We start from the raw sequence: 20,167 nt of genomic DNA, 5'->3' as shown, positions 1-20,167 counted from the left end.
TATCGGGTTTAGTTTCTGTGCTGATTATTCGTTTATATTCCGCTGCGCATTTATTAATTATTATTTGTCATATTTATTAAACCGGTTTTAATAAATAAAATTTTGACTGATCACCACTGAAACCCAACAGTGGTATCAGAACGTTGGTTAAAACGTACGAGTCGGTACCGGTCTTTTAACCGGAATTGGAACACAAACTTTAACTGGTTTTAAAGTTTCTGGTCTAATTAATTTTAGGGCAACTTTATATTTTGGTCAAATTTTTATTTTGTTTTATTTGACCAAAAGCTTGCCCGAATTTTGGTTGTTTGTTATGCAATATGTAAATCTGGCCAGACCGTGTTTGTGGTTGTTTGTGATGTTTTGGTTTTAGTTTTTGCCATATGGATGGTTCAAATTTGTAATAGTTAGGGTTTTTCCTTTATTATATTTATTTTTGTAATATTGTATTTCATTTATAAATATTGTAATAAACGAAGACCCAAAGACAAAGACTATGAAAACTAAATGGTAATCACGAAGTCAGTGGGAGTTGCTCAAGACGACGATTGGATGCACTCAAGTCCATCCTTGTGGTTGTTTGTGTGTTATGACCCCGTAACCCGTTCGGTCTTGCTAATAGGCTCTAGCAAGATCGAACAATTATTGGCCATATAGATTTACATATTTATTTATTGCTTTTGTGGTTGCTTATTTTTTTTTATAATTGTTATATAATAACCAACCTCACACCAATATACATATTTTAAAAGGAGTTTTAAAATATTAAAAACAAACATAATAAAACAAGTTCTAAAAGGGATTTTACAACTTGCCAAATTTTGTCGTTAAAACAAAGTTTGATTTAAAACAAATTATAACCAATCATGTTTTGCGAAATTAAACTAAATTTAATTTTCCAAAACTAATAACTTAATAGGTAACTATTAACTTAAAGTTAGTTATTTATATCGCGACAAACTTAGTTTTAATAGGTTATATAAAATTAAGTGTACTAAGAGATGAAAGGGTTCATCAACTTGTCCCGATTAATATAGTAAAACTGGAATTTTACCCTATTCGGTAATATTTAAAGTTAATCCCAATTTTAAAATAAATAGTCTATGCCATTCTACTATAAGCCACACTTGAGGCATACTGCGAAACTTCAAGTGTTTGGAGGTACAGCACCGCACTTGATTTCTAGCCTATCCCTTCAAGATGAAAGGGTTTCGTTGACACATCCGACCCTTTTACGAGTGACTATACTAGGACGACTATTACTTTACTCTACTGTTACGTGCTACAGCTGTCTGGAGACTAAGGTGGGCATAGATGAGGCTAAACGTATCTACTTAGACAAGTGTTGTCTTAATAGGCCTCATAACCGAGAGTTGTGCTTTATTCACAATTGGCAATCGTTATCTATCTGCCTAACCACTTACTAATGTTGTGTGCTACAGCTGCCATTAGTAACTGGAAGCCAGATTCTCAAGTTCCTATTTTGTTAATGTTATTGGGTCATTGATAATCGAATTAAAACATGTAACATCCGTATTACGAGATTACTAAATAAAAGAAAGTTATTGTTTCGTGTGTGTCGCTCGTTTAATTGTGTGCGTGTTTATATTTGGATAAGGATTGGGATTGGTGAAGGAAGTGGGTGGTGGGGTCCATAGCCCTCTATATAAGGCCATCCCCCCCATCCCTTCACCATTTCTTCCCACAACACACACACACTCCATAGAACACACGCATACTCTCTCAAGACCCGAATCCGAATCCGGGCTAAAGTAAGGAAGATCTTGGTGATCAAGTGTCTTCAAACAACAAGAACCACGTCCAGATCCTCGAGTTGTCCATATCCGAACCAAACCTGAAGCCAAAGGTGAGTTTTAGCCAACAAGTCTAAGTTTTGTGGTTGAGTTCGACATGCAAATTGATATCTTAGTAGATCGGGTTGAAAGATGTAAGAAAAACATAAACTTGGTGAGTCATAGCCTCACGGGTATGATATAGGACAAAAAGGTGATGTTCAGACCTCATAAAACACGGGTATACAAAGTTGGTACGACCCAAAACCCATAAAAAGGGTAAAATCGGGTCCCAAGGAGGAAACAAGGAGAAAAATGGCTTTAAAATGGTAAAAACGACGAAAGGCAGGAATTTCGCATCGCACAGCCATGCACAGCGAAATCAATAATTTCGCATCGCATAGCCATGCGAAGCGAAAAAGTCATGCGAAGCGAAATTCCATGCGAAGCGAAAAAGTCATGCGAAGCGAAATTCTTCCCTGCGAAATTTCATGAAATTAATTTTCTAATGCGTTTTTGTTAAATGACGGTTAATGAAAATAAATTTTTTCCTAGCTGACCTGACAGCTCAACCCCAGCCAGGGGCTCTGCTCCTTGGACCTTGCTAGGGGCTAGACCCCGCTACCAGGGGCGCTGCCCTCGGACCCCCGTTAGTTGAGGGTTTCATTAACTTAGATGTAAGAAGTAGTAGTAATGGTTAATTGACGTGCGTAATGTATTGTACAGTTAGCCGTGCACAGCTAAGGAATGACATTACCATTGACGGTGAGAGAAATCGTCTCCAGGTGAGTTCTAGCCCCATTTCTCTTTGAGATGGTTTCGGGGCTGTGTGCATACTTGTAAGAATAGTAAGAGTCAGGGTGGCAGGCCCTTCTAATACCTGAGCAAGAATAGAGTGGCCGACTCTACGATATCGGTGCAAGAAGTCGGATGGCAGACCCTTATAATATCTGTGCAACAAGTCGGGTGGCAGGCCCTTCTAATACCTGGGCAAAAATGTATGTATAATTGTATGTTTGTAAGAATGTGTAAGAATAATGTAAGAGTAGTACAAATAATATTTGTATGGAGATGAAAGAATGTGTAAGAATAATCCTGTAAACTGTTAAACTAGAACTCACTCAGCGTAGCTGACTATTAGTATGCACGTAGGTGAATAGGATGCGACGGGTTGCTTGAGGGAAGACACTCGGCAACAAAGTGAAGACTGGCATCGAAGAAAAGAAGATTCATATGTCGTTTACGTTACCTTTTAAGACTTAATGTATTTTGTTTAAAAACAAGCACTCATGTTATGTAAGAATGTTTAATATTATGTATTCCACGAAAAGTTTTTAATTAACTCTGATTTTAAAACTGTGTTTATGAGTAAATCCAACGCCAAAGTAGGGCTTCCGGGAACGGGGCCTTATAAAACATCCAAAATACTAATTAAATTACTTTTGCTTATTTAACAGATGTCAACTGATAATAAATCCTCACTCACTCTCAAGACTATTCTTGAGAAAGAAAAATTGAATGGCACCAACTTTCTTGAATGGCACCGCAATTTGGGACTTATTCTCAAAATGGCAAAGAAGCACTATGTTCTCGATGGACCTGTTCCAACCGAGCCTGAAAACAATACTGCTGCTGCCAAAGAGGTTCTTGACAAGCATATAGACGACTCTGCTGAAGTCGCCTGCATTATGCTAGCCACCATGTCTTACTAGCTTGTTAAAGGTTTGGAAGATTTTGGTGCCTATAACATGCTGGAGCAACTAAAGGGCATGTTCCAAAAACAAGCCCGTCAAGAACGCTATGACACCATGAAGCAGCTTATCAGCTGCAGAATGGAACAAGGATCACCTATCAGTGCGCATGTCGTCAAGATGAAAGGGTACATCGAACAACTAAAGAAACTTGATTATCCCCTGTCAGATGAAATGGCAGCGGATTTCATCCTGAACTCTCTTCCCAGCTCTTATGACCAGTTCGTAATGAATTTCAATATGAATGGCTAGGTGAAGACAGTGCCGGAGCTTCATGGAATGCTCAAGACGGCTGAGATGAATATTCCCGCTAAAACCAATCAAGTTCTTATGGTTCGATCTGCTAGTCTCGTCAAGCCTTAACCCAAGAACCGGGGTCATAATGGTAAAGGCAAGAAGAAGGTTACTGTTGCTGCTAGGTCTGCCACCAACACTAACAAAGGTGTTACAAAGGTACCACCGCCGCTTCCTGAGGAGCGCTAGTGCTACAAGTGCAACAAAATGGGACACTGGAAGCGTAACTGTCCCGACTATCTTGCTGAGCTGAAAAGGCAAATGACCAATGGTGAAAGCTCCTCTAAAGGTATTTCCATTTACGTTATTGAACTTTTCACTGTCTCTAGCAACACATGGGTATTTGATACCGGATGTGGTTACCACATCGTTAATATCTTGCAGGAGCCTGAAAACTGGAAGAAGCTGAAACAAGGCAGCATGGAACTCATCGTTGGTGATGGGAAGAGAGTCCCAGTTCTTGCAACTGGCACATGTCGTTTTGCTTGTCCATCTGGTTTTGTAGTTACTTTGAATAACTGTTTGTTTGCACCTGGTTTGACCAGAAACATCATTTCAGTTTCTTTGTTATTTGAACAAGGATTTAAGTACGCTTTTAATGGTACTGCTATTTTCTGCCTACTTGAATGATATCTTTTATTTTGAGGCTAAGCCTCGAAATGGTATTTATGAGATTGATGTTCAAATAAATAATAATGTATATAATCTTTCTAAACGTATCAGATCTGGCATCAATGATACATTTCTATGGCATTGCCGACTTGGCCACATAAGCAAGGCACGAGTCAAGAGACTCCAATCTGAAGGGATTCTTGAATCCACAGGACCGGACTTTTTTTATGACTGCGAATCTTATTTAGCTGGCAAACTCGCTAAAGGCTCCTTCACTCATAAGAATGAACGAGCAAAGGATCTGCTGGGAATCATACATACTGATGTATGCGGTCCTTTCAGAACCATGTCTAGGAATCATGAAAGATACTTTGTTTCTTTCATTGACGATTACAGTCGATATGCTTATATGTATCTTATGAAACACACGCATGAAACCTTTGAAAAGTTCACAGAGTTTCAAAACGAAGTGGAAAACCAACTCGGGAAAACTATTAGCATACTTCAATCAGATCGAGGCGGAGAGTATCTCATCTCAGAATTTATACATCATCTGAAAGAGTGTGGAATTGTTTCACAGCTCACTCCACCTGGCACACCCCAACACAATGGCGTGAACGATAGGAGAAATCGAACACTGCTAAACAAGGTCGGATCAATGATGTGTAGAACTAACTTGCCTCACTCCTTTTAGAACTTTGCCCTTTTGACCACCGCCCGTATTGTCAATCTGGCTTCAACTAAAAAGGTAAGCAAAACCCCATATGAGGTATGGCATGGGCGAAAACCCAATTTGTCTTTCCTTAGAGTATGGGGATGTGATGCTTATGTCACTAGTGATTCTGACGATAAACTCGATCCTCGCGGCGTAAAAGTTGTTTTCGTCGGATACTATAACCAAAGCGGATATTATTTCTTCCATCCTGATACAAATGTGACTTCTATCAAAAGGAAGGGCCACTTTCTGGAGAAGGAAATTCTCGATCGAGGAACTGGAGATAATATTGTCGATCTTGAAGAAATTCAAGAACTACAAACTACCGCTGAGGAAGTTGGAACGTCTGATCAACAAGTTGTTGTTGCTGATACATCAGACATGAACACAAGCGTTCGCAGAAGTAATAGGACTCGCGTACCAAACTATAAATACCTATGGCATCTAGATGGTCCCGAGGTCCTCTTAGTAGCCGAGTCAAGCAACGAACCTGCTAATTACAAATCTGCTATCTTAGATCCGGAATCTGAAAAATGGCTAGATGCTATGAACGCCGAGATGCAATCTATGCGTGACAATCAAGTCCGGAACTTGGTTGAGCTACCCCCCGAATGTCGGGCAATAGGGAGCAAGTGGATTTTCACTGCTAGTAGCGAAAAGCTTTACTCAAACTCAAGGTGTTGACTTTGGTGAAACCTTCTCATCCATTGCTATGATCAAATCGATCAAGGTGTGCAAACTGAATAAGTCCATTTGTGGACTCAAACAAGCATCTCGCAGATGGGATCTTTATTTTGATGAGAAAATCAAAGAGTTTGGTTTTATCAAAAATGAAGATGAGCCTTGTGTTTACAGAAAGGCAAGCGGGAACACTATATCATTCCTCACCTTGTATGTGGATGATATACTGATCATTGGAACCAACATTCCTATGCTTAAGGAAGTTAAGCACTGGTTGGGATCTTGTTTCGCAATGAAAAATCTTGGTGAAGCTGCTTATATTCTTGGGATAAAGATCTACCGAGATAGGTCTATGCGGCTTTTAGGGCTAAGTCAAAGTACATAGATAAAGTAATGACACGCTTCTCAATGATAACTCCAAGAAAGGAGTTGTCTCCATGGCTAAAGGAACCGTGTTGAACAAATCACAATCTTCGGCAACGGATATTAAAACTAAGCACATGCAAGCAATTCCATATGCTTCAGTGATTGGTTCTATCATGTTGCAATGTTATATACTAGACCTGACGTCTCGTATGCGCTAAGCATGACTAGTCGTTTTCAGCAGAACCCTGGCATTGCCCACTGGAATGCTGTAAAGAACATTCTAAGATACCTGAAAAGGACAAAGGACATGTTCTTTTGGAGGAGTGGAAGAAGAGCTCATTGTAAGGTGTTACACTTATGCTAGCTTCCATAATGACTGAGATGGTTCTCGCTCATAATTTGCGTAGATGAAGAAATTCATAGCCCACCTCGACCTGGTTCCAAGTTTTCGAAAACTGATCGACGTAATCTATGATAACACAGGAGCCATTGCTCAAGCCAAAGAGCTCAGATCTCATCACAGGGCCAAGCACATTCTAAGTAAGTTCCACTATATACGGGATATACTGGAACAAAGAGACATCATAATAAGTAAAGTAGACACAGATCAAAACCTAGCTGACCCGTTTACTAAACCGATGACTCAGGACAAGCATGATCATCACAGAGATGCTATCGGTCTTAGATTAGCCAGTAGCTTGTTTTGATTTAGTACTTAGATGTGTGAACATTTAAAACAATTATACTTTGAGTTGTCTTTTGATTTAATGGTTAAATGCAAATGTTGAATAATATAACTGTGTTCGGTTTTAATACGTTTAATCCATGAATATTGTATTCTAAATTATCCGTAGTCGGTCAGACTCGTGGGAACGACTCTGAATTAAGACTATTCTGACTTTGGACTCAAGGGGTTGACTTCCAAACTCACAGACCTCATTAAGAATGACGTTGGGTGTAACTCGCATCAAATCATCTTCATGGATGTTAGTCATAAGATGTTTTGATACTGGTATACTCATTTAGTATCCTTAGACCTGAGAGACACATTTGAACTTTCGTTTACTAAAGGCTATTCTTTGATCAGTGTCAACTGCTGTCGCGTAACTGCCAGCTATAAAGGCATTGGTTGGGAATGATCTGAAGTTCAGTGGGATTTGTATGTAATCAAGATGGGATTCTGTATTCTTACATGATATGTAACAGTTAGACATCTTGGCGCCCTCGTTGATTCAAACTGGTAAAGTGTGAGGCCTCACCCAAACTAACTATGTGTTTGATTGGACCACTTTGATTCTTGATCGAGAACAAAAATGATTGAACACCATATGAGATTGAATATGATCCATGTCTCATTGTTTAATTAATGTCTTATACAGAAAGGATAGATGACAACGATTACCATAAGCTCATTATCTTGCAATAGTGTATTTCAAGATGTTTTGGTTAATGACTTTAAAATGTCATAACTTATTGGGGGCATCCATGTGTAGCTAGAGCACCGCTGGCTGTCAACGTTGAGGAACTTAACCAGAAACCGTCCAAGTGGGAGACTGTTAGATTTAAGGACTGGTTCGGGTAAGTAAACGCGGCTGACCGAGTTATGACCCGTAAGAGTTACACCTTGGGTAACGAGCATAAAATCCGCTTAAATTGGTTAACCGGTATTAACGATACTTAACGGGATTATTATTTATACCATATATATAAATAATAATTTTAAAGTTTATTTATTAGATAAATAAGATGGGATGGAGCGGGCTTTTAAACGATTGGGCTTTGGAGCTAGGTTAGGGTTTATTAATGATAATAATGATTATTAATATAATCAATATATAATATAAACAAAAAGAAACCAGTCTCCAAGTTTGTTGTTGGAGCCGTGACATAATTGGAAAAAACTAACTTTTGGTTTTCACGGCAAAAAGGCAAAACAGCCCGTAGTTCCGCAAGTTCGCCTACCGCACCGTCACCAACCGCTGCCGTTACACGCCATCGGTTGCTGTTGCCGCTGCTGTTTTTTGAACACCAGCGCCGCTACCGGGTCGTCTCGTTTCGTCACCTAGCGTCGCTCGTTAACTCTCGGTGTCTCGACCGGTTACTTATTAACCGAGGTAAACTTAAATATTGTCGGCTTATAATTATATTTATTTGGTTGCTATTATTACTGTGCTTGTATCGTTTTGTAACCGGATCCTGTCGGGTTTAGTTTCTGTGCTGATAATTCGTTTATATTCTGCTGCGCATTTATTAATTAATAAGATTAATTATTATTTGTCATGTTTATTAAACCGGTTTTAATAAATAAAATTTTAACGGATCACCACTGAAACCCAACGGCAAGTAAATCATGACCCTTAGATCAGATTTCGTAAATGGAATATGATGAATATGAAATTGTTGCAAATATGTGGGAACTTTATAGTGCATTTTAATAGAAATTGGGTGTTTTGTCAAATTTATTTATGGTAATTGTTAAGCTTAATTGGAAGGTTGCATAATTAGGTTTTTCTTTAACTTTTTTTTTTAATTTAAAGTTCATTTATTCTAGTTAAAAAAGATGAGAAAAACTTTCTTTTTTTTATACAAAATTCAATAATTTTTCAAATGTTAGAAGATTATCAACCGGTATATTTACGTTATATATACACTATGCATATAAATAATATTCAACCCTACATAATATATTTACACATATATATTCACACACCATAAAAAAATATAAGAACCTATATGGAATTATGAATGACATGTCATATTTTCTAAATGTGAAGTACTCAATATATTTAGATCCAACACAAACATAAATAGTGATTTATTGTATGTAAATGCACTAAAAATGCATTTCAGGTTTCATGTATTATCTGTATAACTATATAATATGTAAATATTGTGTAAGATATAAATATCTTATGTAGGCAGTGTAAGATCGAATGTTGTGTATGATATAATATATTGTGTAGGGTTGAATGTTGCTTAAATATATAATTTTTAAATATATGTAGTGTAGGACGACGTAAATATGTCATGTAGGATGCAAATATATGGATCAATAATTTTGTTTAAAAAATTATTGAATTTTCTATAAAAAAAGATTTCTTATTTTCTTTAACTAAAATAAATGGAGTCTAAGTTAAAAAAAAAGTAAAAATATAATTATGTAACCTTCCAATTAATACTAATAATTACCGTAATTAAATAAACAGCTATAACTAATTTACCTATAACATTAAAATTAATCATAAAAGAAATCAATTCACTTCTTGTTATAATAATCATTACTTGCGACTCAATATGATACACATTGTAAAATTTAAGTTTGTGTATATATCTCTATAAAATGGGCATTGAGTATTATATAATATGTTTAATATATTTAGCCCTCTAAGGATATATAAAATTGTACTTTAATTAGTTTTTGAAAATAATATATAAAAACATCAGCAATTGTTGGACAATCACTAAGATTGGTTGCTATGGGGCGCGAAGGGGGGGCTGGGGTTCTGGAAGGCCGGCGCGGAAGAAGGCGGGGGAGGGGCCCATAATAGCTTTTTGACCGTTAAATAAAAAAAATTAAATTTAAATTTTATTCATATATATATATATATATATATAATTCACTCAATTTCTACAAACATCTCATTTAACTCTTTAAACTTTTTAAAACTTTTTCCACAAATATGTCTTTCAAATCATCTTCAACACCCGACTACTACCTCGATATTGACGTTATTTCAGATTCGGATTCAGATGATGAAGCGATATTTATTGCTATTCGAGAGGCTGCCCTTGCTATTCGAGAGGCTGCCCAACTCTTAGCGAGCATTGTGAAAGCTCACAACCACGAACAAGACGACCTCATCTTCAACGGGATCGTGTAGGTCGTCATGACCGGTTGATGAAAGATTATTTTTTGCTAGATGCAACTTTTGATTTGGAACGATTTTGGCATCATTTTCGGATGAGTCGCAAACTATTTTTACGAATAGTTGGTGATTTAGAACACGATTATGCATTCTTTCAACAACGGGGGGACACGAGAGGTAAACCGTGATTTTCTCCTATGCAAAAATGCACGGCGACAATTCGTCAACTAGCGCACGGGACTACGAGCAACGCCATGGAAGAGTATTTACAAATGCAGGAGATAGTGGCTCGTGAAGTGCTTTACACGTTCTGCGAATGTGAGTATTATTATTTTAATTATTTATTTCAAAACCTTAATATTTTTAGTATAAATTTTATAAACTTTATTAAACTTAGGTATTCTTCAACTATATCATAAAAAATATTTAAAGAGGCCGAATCAAAGTGACGTACAAAAAATATACGAGGTGCATCAACAAAGACACAATTTTCCCGGGATGCTTGGTAGCCTCAATTGCACACACTGGCCTTGGGAAGCCTGCCTAGTTGCTTAGCAAAGGGTTAATATCATCGGGGTGATCATGTTGACCCAACATTATTCTTGTGGGGGTTGCATCATTTGATTTTTGAATATAGTATGCGTTTTTTGGGATTCCCGATGCAAACAATGATGTAGCTGTGATAAATGTGTCCCCTATTTTGATCGCTTCATAGACGGAGTTTCACCCGACACCTCATTTTCCGTGAATGGTGTTAACTATGAATGCGAATATTATCTAGTCGACGGTATTTATCCGGAGTAGGCCACGTTGGTTCTTAGCTTTACGGGCCTGATTGACGATAAACGCCAGTATTTCAAGAAAAAACACGAGTCAGCCAGAAAGGACATCAAAAGGGCATTTGGGGTATTAAAGAAACATTGGTCTATCATTAGACAACCGAATCGTTTTCAACAAATGGATAAGTTAAGAAACATAATGCACACTTTCATTATCTTACATTATATAATATTGGAGGACTCAGGTTATAACAAACCATAAAACAATCCAAAAAGAAATAAAAATAATTAAAAGAAGAAGTGAAGAAATAAGAAGGAAAAAGAAAAAGAAACAAAGCAAAGGAAGAATGGAAAAATGTAAAGGAAGTAAAATTTCATCCCACATTGGTAGAGGAAAGAAATTGGAAGGCTTCCACCATGGTATAAATAATATTCTAATTCTTGTCCCGCATCGTTAGATTACAAAACTTGTAAGCTCTTTATAAGGAAGAGAGCTCACATGATAATATTCTTTTGTGCCAAATCACACCCAGTAGTCCTAGCGGAGGGTGCGAAGCACCCGACGCGCACGAGCACGGGCACGGGCGAAGTGAGATGGGCGCAATGTGGCGCTTTGATGACGCACTTTGCACTTCGCACGCTCGCATCGCCGCTTAAGGGCCGCCTTAGTATTTTTTTCTCTTTCGCGCGGCGCGAAGGAGTATGCTAGATTCTTCGCGCGACGCGAAGTTGCGACGTGAAAGTTATGCAACGGTGACACGTTACCTGACACGTGTCGTGCCACATGGCAAAGCACGCGAAGATGCTTAATTTCAAGTATAGATAGGGAGGAATTCTGGACTTCACTCTTCGTACCAAATCGAATTTTCTCTCTAAAATTTTCTAGTATTATACCCGAGTAGTTGTAACGGTACCTAACCAAGGTATGACATTGTGCCATCGTGTAAAGTTTCATGTCTCGTGATTATCGTTATGATTATGGGTTAATACTAATATAGATATGCTACATTGTGTTTAATCTAGGTGCTTAACACCAGAAGACTTGTTAAATATAAACTTGCAAGGTGAGACATTCAAGTTTTTGCACAACTCACATTTACATGAGAAAATTTATTTTCAATAATGTCATGATGCTTTTCTAAAACCACTAAACTCATGACAGATAGTCCAAATATTTTCAACTATATTTTCAAATGATTTAAACTACATTACGGTGATTAAGTCTCTATAGACTTACGGGATGGTTACTACTGGTATTGTGGGGTTTTGTATACAAGTCTTGCCTACTGGGCTATTACGCGTTACTTAATGGACAAGTGTTAGCCAATAAGTAATATGACCACAATCACAGATACGGTCGAGTGACAAGTACCTTTCGGTAATTTGTAAGAAGGCAGATGTAAAAACATCTTAATGCTGTAACTGTAAAACGTGTCATTTATAAATGAATGTACTCACCAGTATTTCCTGCTGATCAAATATTTTTAAACATGTTTCAGGTGACTTGTTAGAGACAAAGTAATGATGTCTGCGGGCTTGCAGCTTAAATAAGTGGCTTGTCACCAGAATAAAGAAATGTGTTTTGTAAATTAGGGTTTATCCCTATAAAACTTATGTTTGTATCAAAATGGGTTTTCCCAGTTTATAAAATAAGAATTATGGTGTTTTTATAACTCTGATCAATTTTTCCTAACTACGGTTCTGATGAAATATTCCGCTGCAAATTATTTTAATAAACACCGATACCACAACTCAACGTTCACGGCTCCTCTCCCGGGGTATAGGGGTCGGGGGCTGTGACACAGGTAGAGCAATTTGCCAAGGCGAGTACAACGATGAGCAAGAGCCGATATGTACACTAAACGAAGTTGAGAAACTTGCTAATTTATTAAGAACATGAAAAGGAAAACGAATTTCATCCTTCGATCGGATTTGGTTGAACATCTTTGGAGTAAAAGCAACATGGCGGCGACTAAAAATAGCCATAGTTTTTTTAGTTTATATTTATATGTTTTTTTTGTTTATTACTATTACTATTATTATTATTATATTTTATATTAGAACTGTATTTTATATTATTGTTTTGGTTTTTTTGTTTTATCGAAAAAAGGTTGGGATTCGATGCCCCCTCACCATAGAGGGGCATTATAGCTTAGGGCTTCGATGCCCCAGTGCCCACATGGCACTGACGTGGTACTGTGAAGGAGCTTCGAAGCACCCCCCCCCCCCCCACCGTAGAGACCAGTCTAACCACAATCTTCACAGCCTCTACGACCACCTCTCTAGTCCTCACATATTCATCAACCGATTACACAGTCACCGCCTCCTAGAGTAGTGGAAATAATAGGGTTATAGTCATAAATTAGGGATTATGCGAAAGAATATATAAGTGGGCGGTCAATTATCACCTATCCAATCACGTATGATCATCTTTATAACGATTTTTAAAAAACAGAAAGATTATGAAAATTGTTTTAGGGTATTTGAAAAAAAGTATGTAGTCTATGATTAAGGTGTTTTAAAATTGTTGATGGCCGGTTGAACATTTTAGTGTAGGATTGGTAAAACTTATAAGGATGCTTGAGAGGAGAACCCCTCGCACCCTTACCATCTCCATTTCACATTATCCTCACTCATTATCCCTTCCTTTCTCCTTGTCGTTCTAAAACATCTTCGAAATTGTATACCTTTATAAGCGAAAACCCAAATGATTCCTAACTCCGCTAGAGACCATGCAAAATGTCACCCTATCCACCCACATACCAAAGATGTTTGTAACTTGTTTAAGTCATTTCAATTGAGATGAAAGGTTATACATAAAATACTTATAACTCGGTGCAAATCAACTTCTATTATGTTATAGTTACAAAAGCGTAAACCTAGGCATCAAACATAATATACAACTAGTTTTTCACCCGGCATGTTGCGCTGGGCAGATTGGATCATGCGCGGGGTAGGTCAAATTTGATTATATACCCCTTGCGTTGCAGTTATGCATTACTATGGGCTCAGCTGATTAACAAATAAAATATTAAAATATAAAAAACATTTGTTCGGTCGGTAAAACCCAAGCGTTATCGGTTATGGGCATTGTGGCGGTGAGCTGGCAAAACTCAGTCGTTGGTAAAACCTAAGCGTCGGTTTCGGGCGTTGTGGTGGCGAGTCGACACGAATTCGGTTAGTTTCGGTTACGTACGTTACGATTCATGAAGTAAACAAAAAGATGGTAAAACTCAGGCGTTAATCTCATGTTGTTTTTCTCGAGGGAATAACCGTTTAATTATCAAATTTGAAAAAAAAAAATAAAATAATATAGACCACTTTGGTGCCGCCACTTGGCCCAATAGGGGCTTAGTGGTGCCAAAGTTGTCAAATACACACACACACACACACACACACACACACACACACATATATATATATGAGAGATAATTGAGAATTTATTGAGTTTTAAGAATTTTAAAAACCTTATTTTTAACTACACATTTAATTAATTTGGTTAGATAATGCGGATAAGAATAATTCGATTAAAAAATTAAGTAAGAGAGAGAATAAAGATGTACATTGATTACACTAATTTAAATGTTCCTTACACCTATGTAAAAATTCGATTCAGTGCGTAAAAAATGTTATAATTTTTCTACGCACATGTAACCTACATATATTACATATATAAAAAGAATTCAAAAAAAAAAACTGTTATATTGAGTTCTTTCGAGTTCTTAAAACTCAAAGTTGTTTTCAAATGAAATCAACTCTCTCTATATATATGTGTGTGTGTGTGTGTGTGTGTGTGATTGTCTTTTCGCTTTGTTGCTATTATGATATAGGTACAAAATCAAGCCCTAGAACCATAAAAATATAATTTTCCTTTCGCTTTGTTGTTAATTGAAAAATAGAAAATTATTGGTATTACCATATAAAACAACTAGGTTAGTATCCCATGTGATACACGGGTTGGATAGATAATATTTTGATTTAATAAATTAATATAAAGATTTATAAAATTGAATAAATTGTAATATATATATATATATAAGAATCATGATGAAGTTATCATAAATCTAAAAAAAATGTTTATATATGATTGTACATGCCTAGCTGGTAACAATTGAATTATATAAGAAAAAAATATAATCAATAAAATATTTTAATTCATAAATAGTATAAAAACAAACATTTGTATTAACATGTTTCCATATAAAGTCTTTCTGGATATATCACAAATTCACAACCCTAAAGAAACTTGGTTATTGAAAAAGTCTGTAGAGTTGTATCTGCTTATGCTAATAAGATTAAATTATATATGTTTGGTTTACAAACAAAATATGTGAAACTACTAAAAAGATAATCAGTTGATTATGATAAATAGACAAACCAATATAATCTTAACAAAAAAATTACTTAGGCTAAACTATGAAATAAATATGATTATACATAAATGAATAAATCTATTTATGTTACTTATATACTCTTTACAAGAAATAATATACGCTAACTTTGCAAATAACTTAGTTACACAAATAAGAAATAGCATATAGATTTGTAACACCATTTCATTTATGATATAATTAGACAACTTATTAAACAGTTCATCAGTTATATCAACAAAGTAGACATGTTTTACAAATACATCATTATCGGTTCTCAAAATTAGTTCTAAGTGTAACATTTACATCAAATTTATTAAGTTTGTAAAGTCTAGTCAAATTTTTCCCCAATTTGAAAATTACATGGGAACCCTATGGGAACAAACATTGAGCAGATTTAACATAATCATCAATAAAAACATATGCATATGGTGATAGAAATTAGAAATTACTATTTAAAAAATTCAAGAGTATTGTAAAAAAATTACGACGTTAATCTAGATTTTCACAAATTTAACCAAAATCAAACGTGTAAACAAATTGTAAGCCTTAGAGGTTTATTATCAAGTTTTGGAGAAATTATGAAAGTATTTACAGATAAATCCACACAACTGAGATTTGATAGACAAAATAGCTTGAGATTATGTGATTGGTTTTTGATTCTCCAGATAAGATTTCAAACTGCAGTTTTTTGTGTCTGATATCATTCAGTGAGAAAGTCAATTGCGTCATATTTGATTTAGGGAGGCACGAAAAGTCAGCATGTATGTTATAAATTATAAGGAAATTAGTATAACTTTTTTTATAACAAAGGGTTGGTTACGGGATACCCATTTATCAATTTTGATTTTTTTTAAAAGTAAAAGAGTTTTAATAATTGAAAATAAAAACTTACAAAATTTCACAAATATAGACATATATACCCTCTTTCATTGCATGCGATTATATTTTTAATGCATAACATATAAATATTTATGCGATTTTCAGAGTCTTCTACTTCAAGTTACGTTTGAACTGGACACTTGTATAAATATATGATTGATTAATTATAAAGATTACAGTAATATTTGATTCTTTAAGCGAAGTCCTTTAATTTTGTTTTTTAAATAATAATGATGATGATTCATGGAAAAATAATATACACTCATGTGAGTCATGTCCATGCTCGGTGAAGATACTTCCATTCATGGGATCTCATAATTATAATAATATTACCTCAAAATGCTACGCCAATATTATTAGTTATTATTATTAATTACTAAATAATTAATTTATAATAAGAGGGACATATTTAAAAAAATGGTCGGTTACGAAACCATTTACCAATTTTGATTATCCTTTTATTTAAATAAAGAAGAAAAAATGTGTTAATGATTGAAGAAAAGCTTGCAAAATGGCACAAATATAGTGCAATTAGGTGCCAAGTGGCATAAATAGATTTTTGTTTATTATGATAGTAGATAGATTAGTGGCTCATGTATCACACGGACAAAAATTAATAAATTTGTCAAGTAAAGGTAAACATATATGATTTTTTATTTGATAATTATAAAATTACAAATTTATGTATAAAGATGATTTTACATAGATATTAAGTTTTTTTATTTTATTTTATTTTTTAGTTTTTATTTTTTTTGTAACTAGAATAAATTGGATGAAAGAAAAGTTATGGGAATTACATGTTCACTATTTAAAAATTTAACGTATTTACTAGTAAATTTATTATTAGGTGTATAAGATTAGAATATCACATAATCATTAGATGTAAAAATTTGTATGAGCAATTAAAATATAATATTGAAAAACTTTAAGCTACAAAATATAGTGAAACCATATAGTATAATGAAAGTTATTGGTCGGGTAATATATGAAATTGCATTTTACAAAAATATATGAAACCCGTTATGTTTGATCATAATATTTTGTGAAGAAGTTTGAAAGTAGAGGTATTATCAATGTCGATTTTCTTATATGATAAAATAACTTTTTATTTTCTATTTTGGCTATTTAATAAGATAAAATAAATTATAAGTAATTAAAATAAAGGTTACATCCATGATATTAGATTATTAGATGACTAATTATAGATGGAATAACAAACAAAACATATTTAATTTTAATTCTAATTTTAATTACTTAGTTAAATAATTGTTAAAACTAGTAATAGTCTATATGGCATCCTATGCGAACAGAATAGAATGATTATATGTTAATATAGTTTTGCATTAATAGCATATTATGAAAACTGTAACAATTTTTGCCAATAAATTAAGAAAAGAAAGAGATGGGATGTTAAATACGAATAAGACCCCTTTAAAAGTCTTGATATAAATTCATGTGCTACATCGATAAATATAGTATGTCGCACCTTTTTCTTCTTTAAGCTTCTATTAAGTTGTATGACAAACACTTTTTTTATTATTATCAGTTTTACTAAAAAGAAGTCTTGATTTAATAGTTGCTCTACAAGAATCAAATGCACAACATCAATATTGACTCCTTTATAATTCGGATTTGAGTGATGATGCAAGCAATGACTATAAACATGAAACTGGCCGGAAACTCGACGAGTACCTTCTAAAACTGAAAATGTACGTAGCTAATTAATCATTGGAATTCCCTTGCGCGTTGGTTGCTCAACATGCACATGTATGAATAAAAGAGGTAATATTTTATTTTTTATTTTTTTGTGTGTGGATTTAATACGCAAAATAAATTAGTTGTATTTCCCATGCATATGTGCATAACAATATGTTTGAGATTCTCTTTAGAATATACTTTATCTTTTGTCTACATGCATATTAGCATATTGTTGTGTTGTGTTGTTTATTTTTATTTTTATTTTCATTTTCCCTTCTTAAACTTATAGATAGAGGATCAAAGAGACGTGAGAGGGAAGAGGGTAATAACCATTCTTACAGATTTAGCTTTTTTTGCTTAATCTAAATAGATCTTATAGAAAATCAAAGTTAAATTTTTATACGGTTCTAATTGTAAATAAAACTAGTGTTCATGTAGATCGAACTCAAAGAGCGTTGTCTCATTTCATGTATAATTAATTCATAGAATATATAAAAAATATACAGTGGTAACCTTAACTCTTTGACTTCAGTATTGAAATATACTTTTAATTTTGCCACATATTTATGGAATTACAGATGTCTATAACCTTAAATTACACTAATGTGGATAACGAATATCAAAAAAGTGATACACGCAGATGATCTTTAACATATGGTCAGTTTCACAAAATGATCTGCTAAATAAAATCATGGAAACAAAAATTTGACTTCGCATTTTAATTACCATAATCGTTTACTCAAATCTTTTTCTCTGTTTTGCAGGGGGATTAATTGGCTAACATTTCCAACGTACCTACTCTCATTTAGTGTATATTAATATATTATCGCTTCATGCTTCATATTTTATTTCCACTTGTAAGTATACTTTATTAAAGGTTTTAAAGCAAACAAATAATTTGAGTATCTAATAATAACATAGTGTACATATTTTGCAATTTTAAGGTTTCTAACTAAATGAAAATATTATATTGGCAAGTTGTTAATGAGAGTGTACGTTTTGAATAATTAACAATAAAACAACTTTTGTTAAATTTTAGCAAAGAAAATTAATCAATGAGGAAGTTAAACAAATAATTTGTAAGATTTGAAGGTCTAGCAACAGTATTTGGCCGGGATAATTTTATTTGGATTCTAGTGTCATACATTAGGGCACAACAACTGCAAAAAATATACCTGATGACAGGTATCAGATCTACTATGATTGATTTTATGACCAAGTGTTTTTTTCCTGGTTTCATGAGATCTGGATTGGTAAACCAATTAAAGGGTATGAGCTAAAGATGAAGCACTTACAACCAAACGAACCGAAACTGATGCACTCATGTGGAACTTGAATCTTCTCCTCCCTTTATAGCTTTCTGCTTCTTTTTATAAGGGATTCCTCTAGCCTTTGCTTGGCATTCCTTCACTTCCCTAAGGTGCACCCGAATCACACTCGTAGCGAAAGGGTTTGATTCGGGTGAACCTCCATTTTCTTCATAGGCGGCACGAAGCCGACCTATGAGAGAGTCAAGGCTTCCCCAAGCTTGTCTAAGTGGACAAGCACAAGGAGCTGGTGGCTCGGGCTGCCCATAAAAGATGCAGCCTTGCAAGTGAACTTTAGTCTTTCCAAATTGATCCAAGTACCTGAGGAACTCAAGCACATGGTTGCTGTTGCACCGAGACATGTGCACAGGCGGCCTTTGGTTCCTCAGGTACTGTCCAAAGGTATTCCAGTCTCTCCGTTTTTGAGACTCGTAGCGGCTGGGAGATTGTGGTGGATCCCCAGATGATCCATGATCTGCTGGCTCCTTTCCTCTGTCAAATGACATATATAATATTGGATGGAGTGTTGTTTTGATGAGTTTGGTAAATAAGGGATGAATCTGAAGAAGAGGAGGTCAGGGGGGATGAAAAAGGAGGTGTATTGGTGAAACATATCGATCACATCAATATGACACTTGCGGTTTGATGAGATGGTAATGGGGCCATCTGCATCAAGTGCCCTCTCTCCATGTTTGATCAGCAGGTTTACATTTCTATGTAGACAAGATACGTATCTTTGGTTCACCTTGCACTCCTATTGGTTTAACCACCTAATTGTATGCATTTAATCAAATCAATCAGTGTCCTGACTTAACCACGTTATTAAACTTACCTAAATGCGCTATTTGTACACTGAAAACACTGATGTATATATATGAAGTATAAAGGAACTGAAAAACTATATAGCTTAATAATAATGGAACGTTAATAACTATATATCCTAATGTTCAAACTAGATATCTAATATTTACTTTCAAATAAAAATGATAAATAATAAATCAAATAATAATAGTGACTATAGAAGATAATAAACTTGGCTGATAGACATAGATG

General features: G+C 34.8%; 1 protein-coding gene across 1 annotated transcript in view; it reads right to left on the bottom strand.

Moving 5' to 3' along the window:
* LOC143591096 (protein LIGHT-DEPENDENT SHORT HYPOCOTYLS 10-like) overlaps window positions 1–19,896 on the bottom strand; it is a 29,508-nt gene extending 9,612 nt beyond the window's left edge. Inside the window, exon 1 of the mRNA XM_077071407.1 lies at window positions 19,106–19,896. Within this exon, the coding sequence (XP_076927522.1) occupies window positions 19,129–19,620 (492 nt within the window). The 5' untranslated portion in view covers window positions 19,621–19,896 and the 3' untranslated portion in view covers window positions 19,106–19,128. The remainder of the gene's footprint in view (window positions 1–19,105) is intronic.
* Between the last annotated feature and the right edge of the window lie 271 nt (window positions 19,897–20,167).

This window comes from Bidens hawaiensis, unplaced genomic scaffold, assembly GCF_021521415.1.
Source record: "Bidens hawaiensis isolate Kalapana, Puna unplaced genomic scaffold, B.hawaiensis_p1.1 tig00039195_1, whole genome shotgun sequence".
Lineage (NCBI taxonomy): Eukaryota > Viridiplantae > Streptophyta > Magnoliopsida > Asterales > Asteraceae > Bidens > Bidens hawaiensis.
The sequence above is the reverse complement of the archived record's forward strand: the minus strand, read 5'-3'. Positions and strand labels throughout refer to the sequence as shown.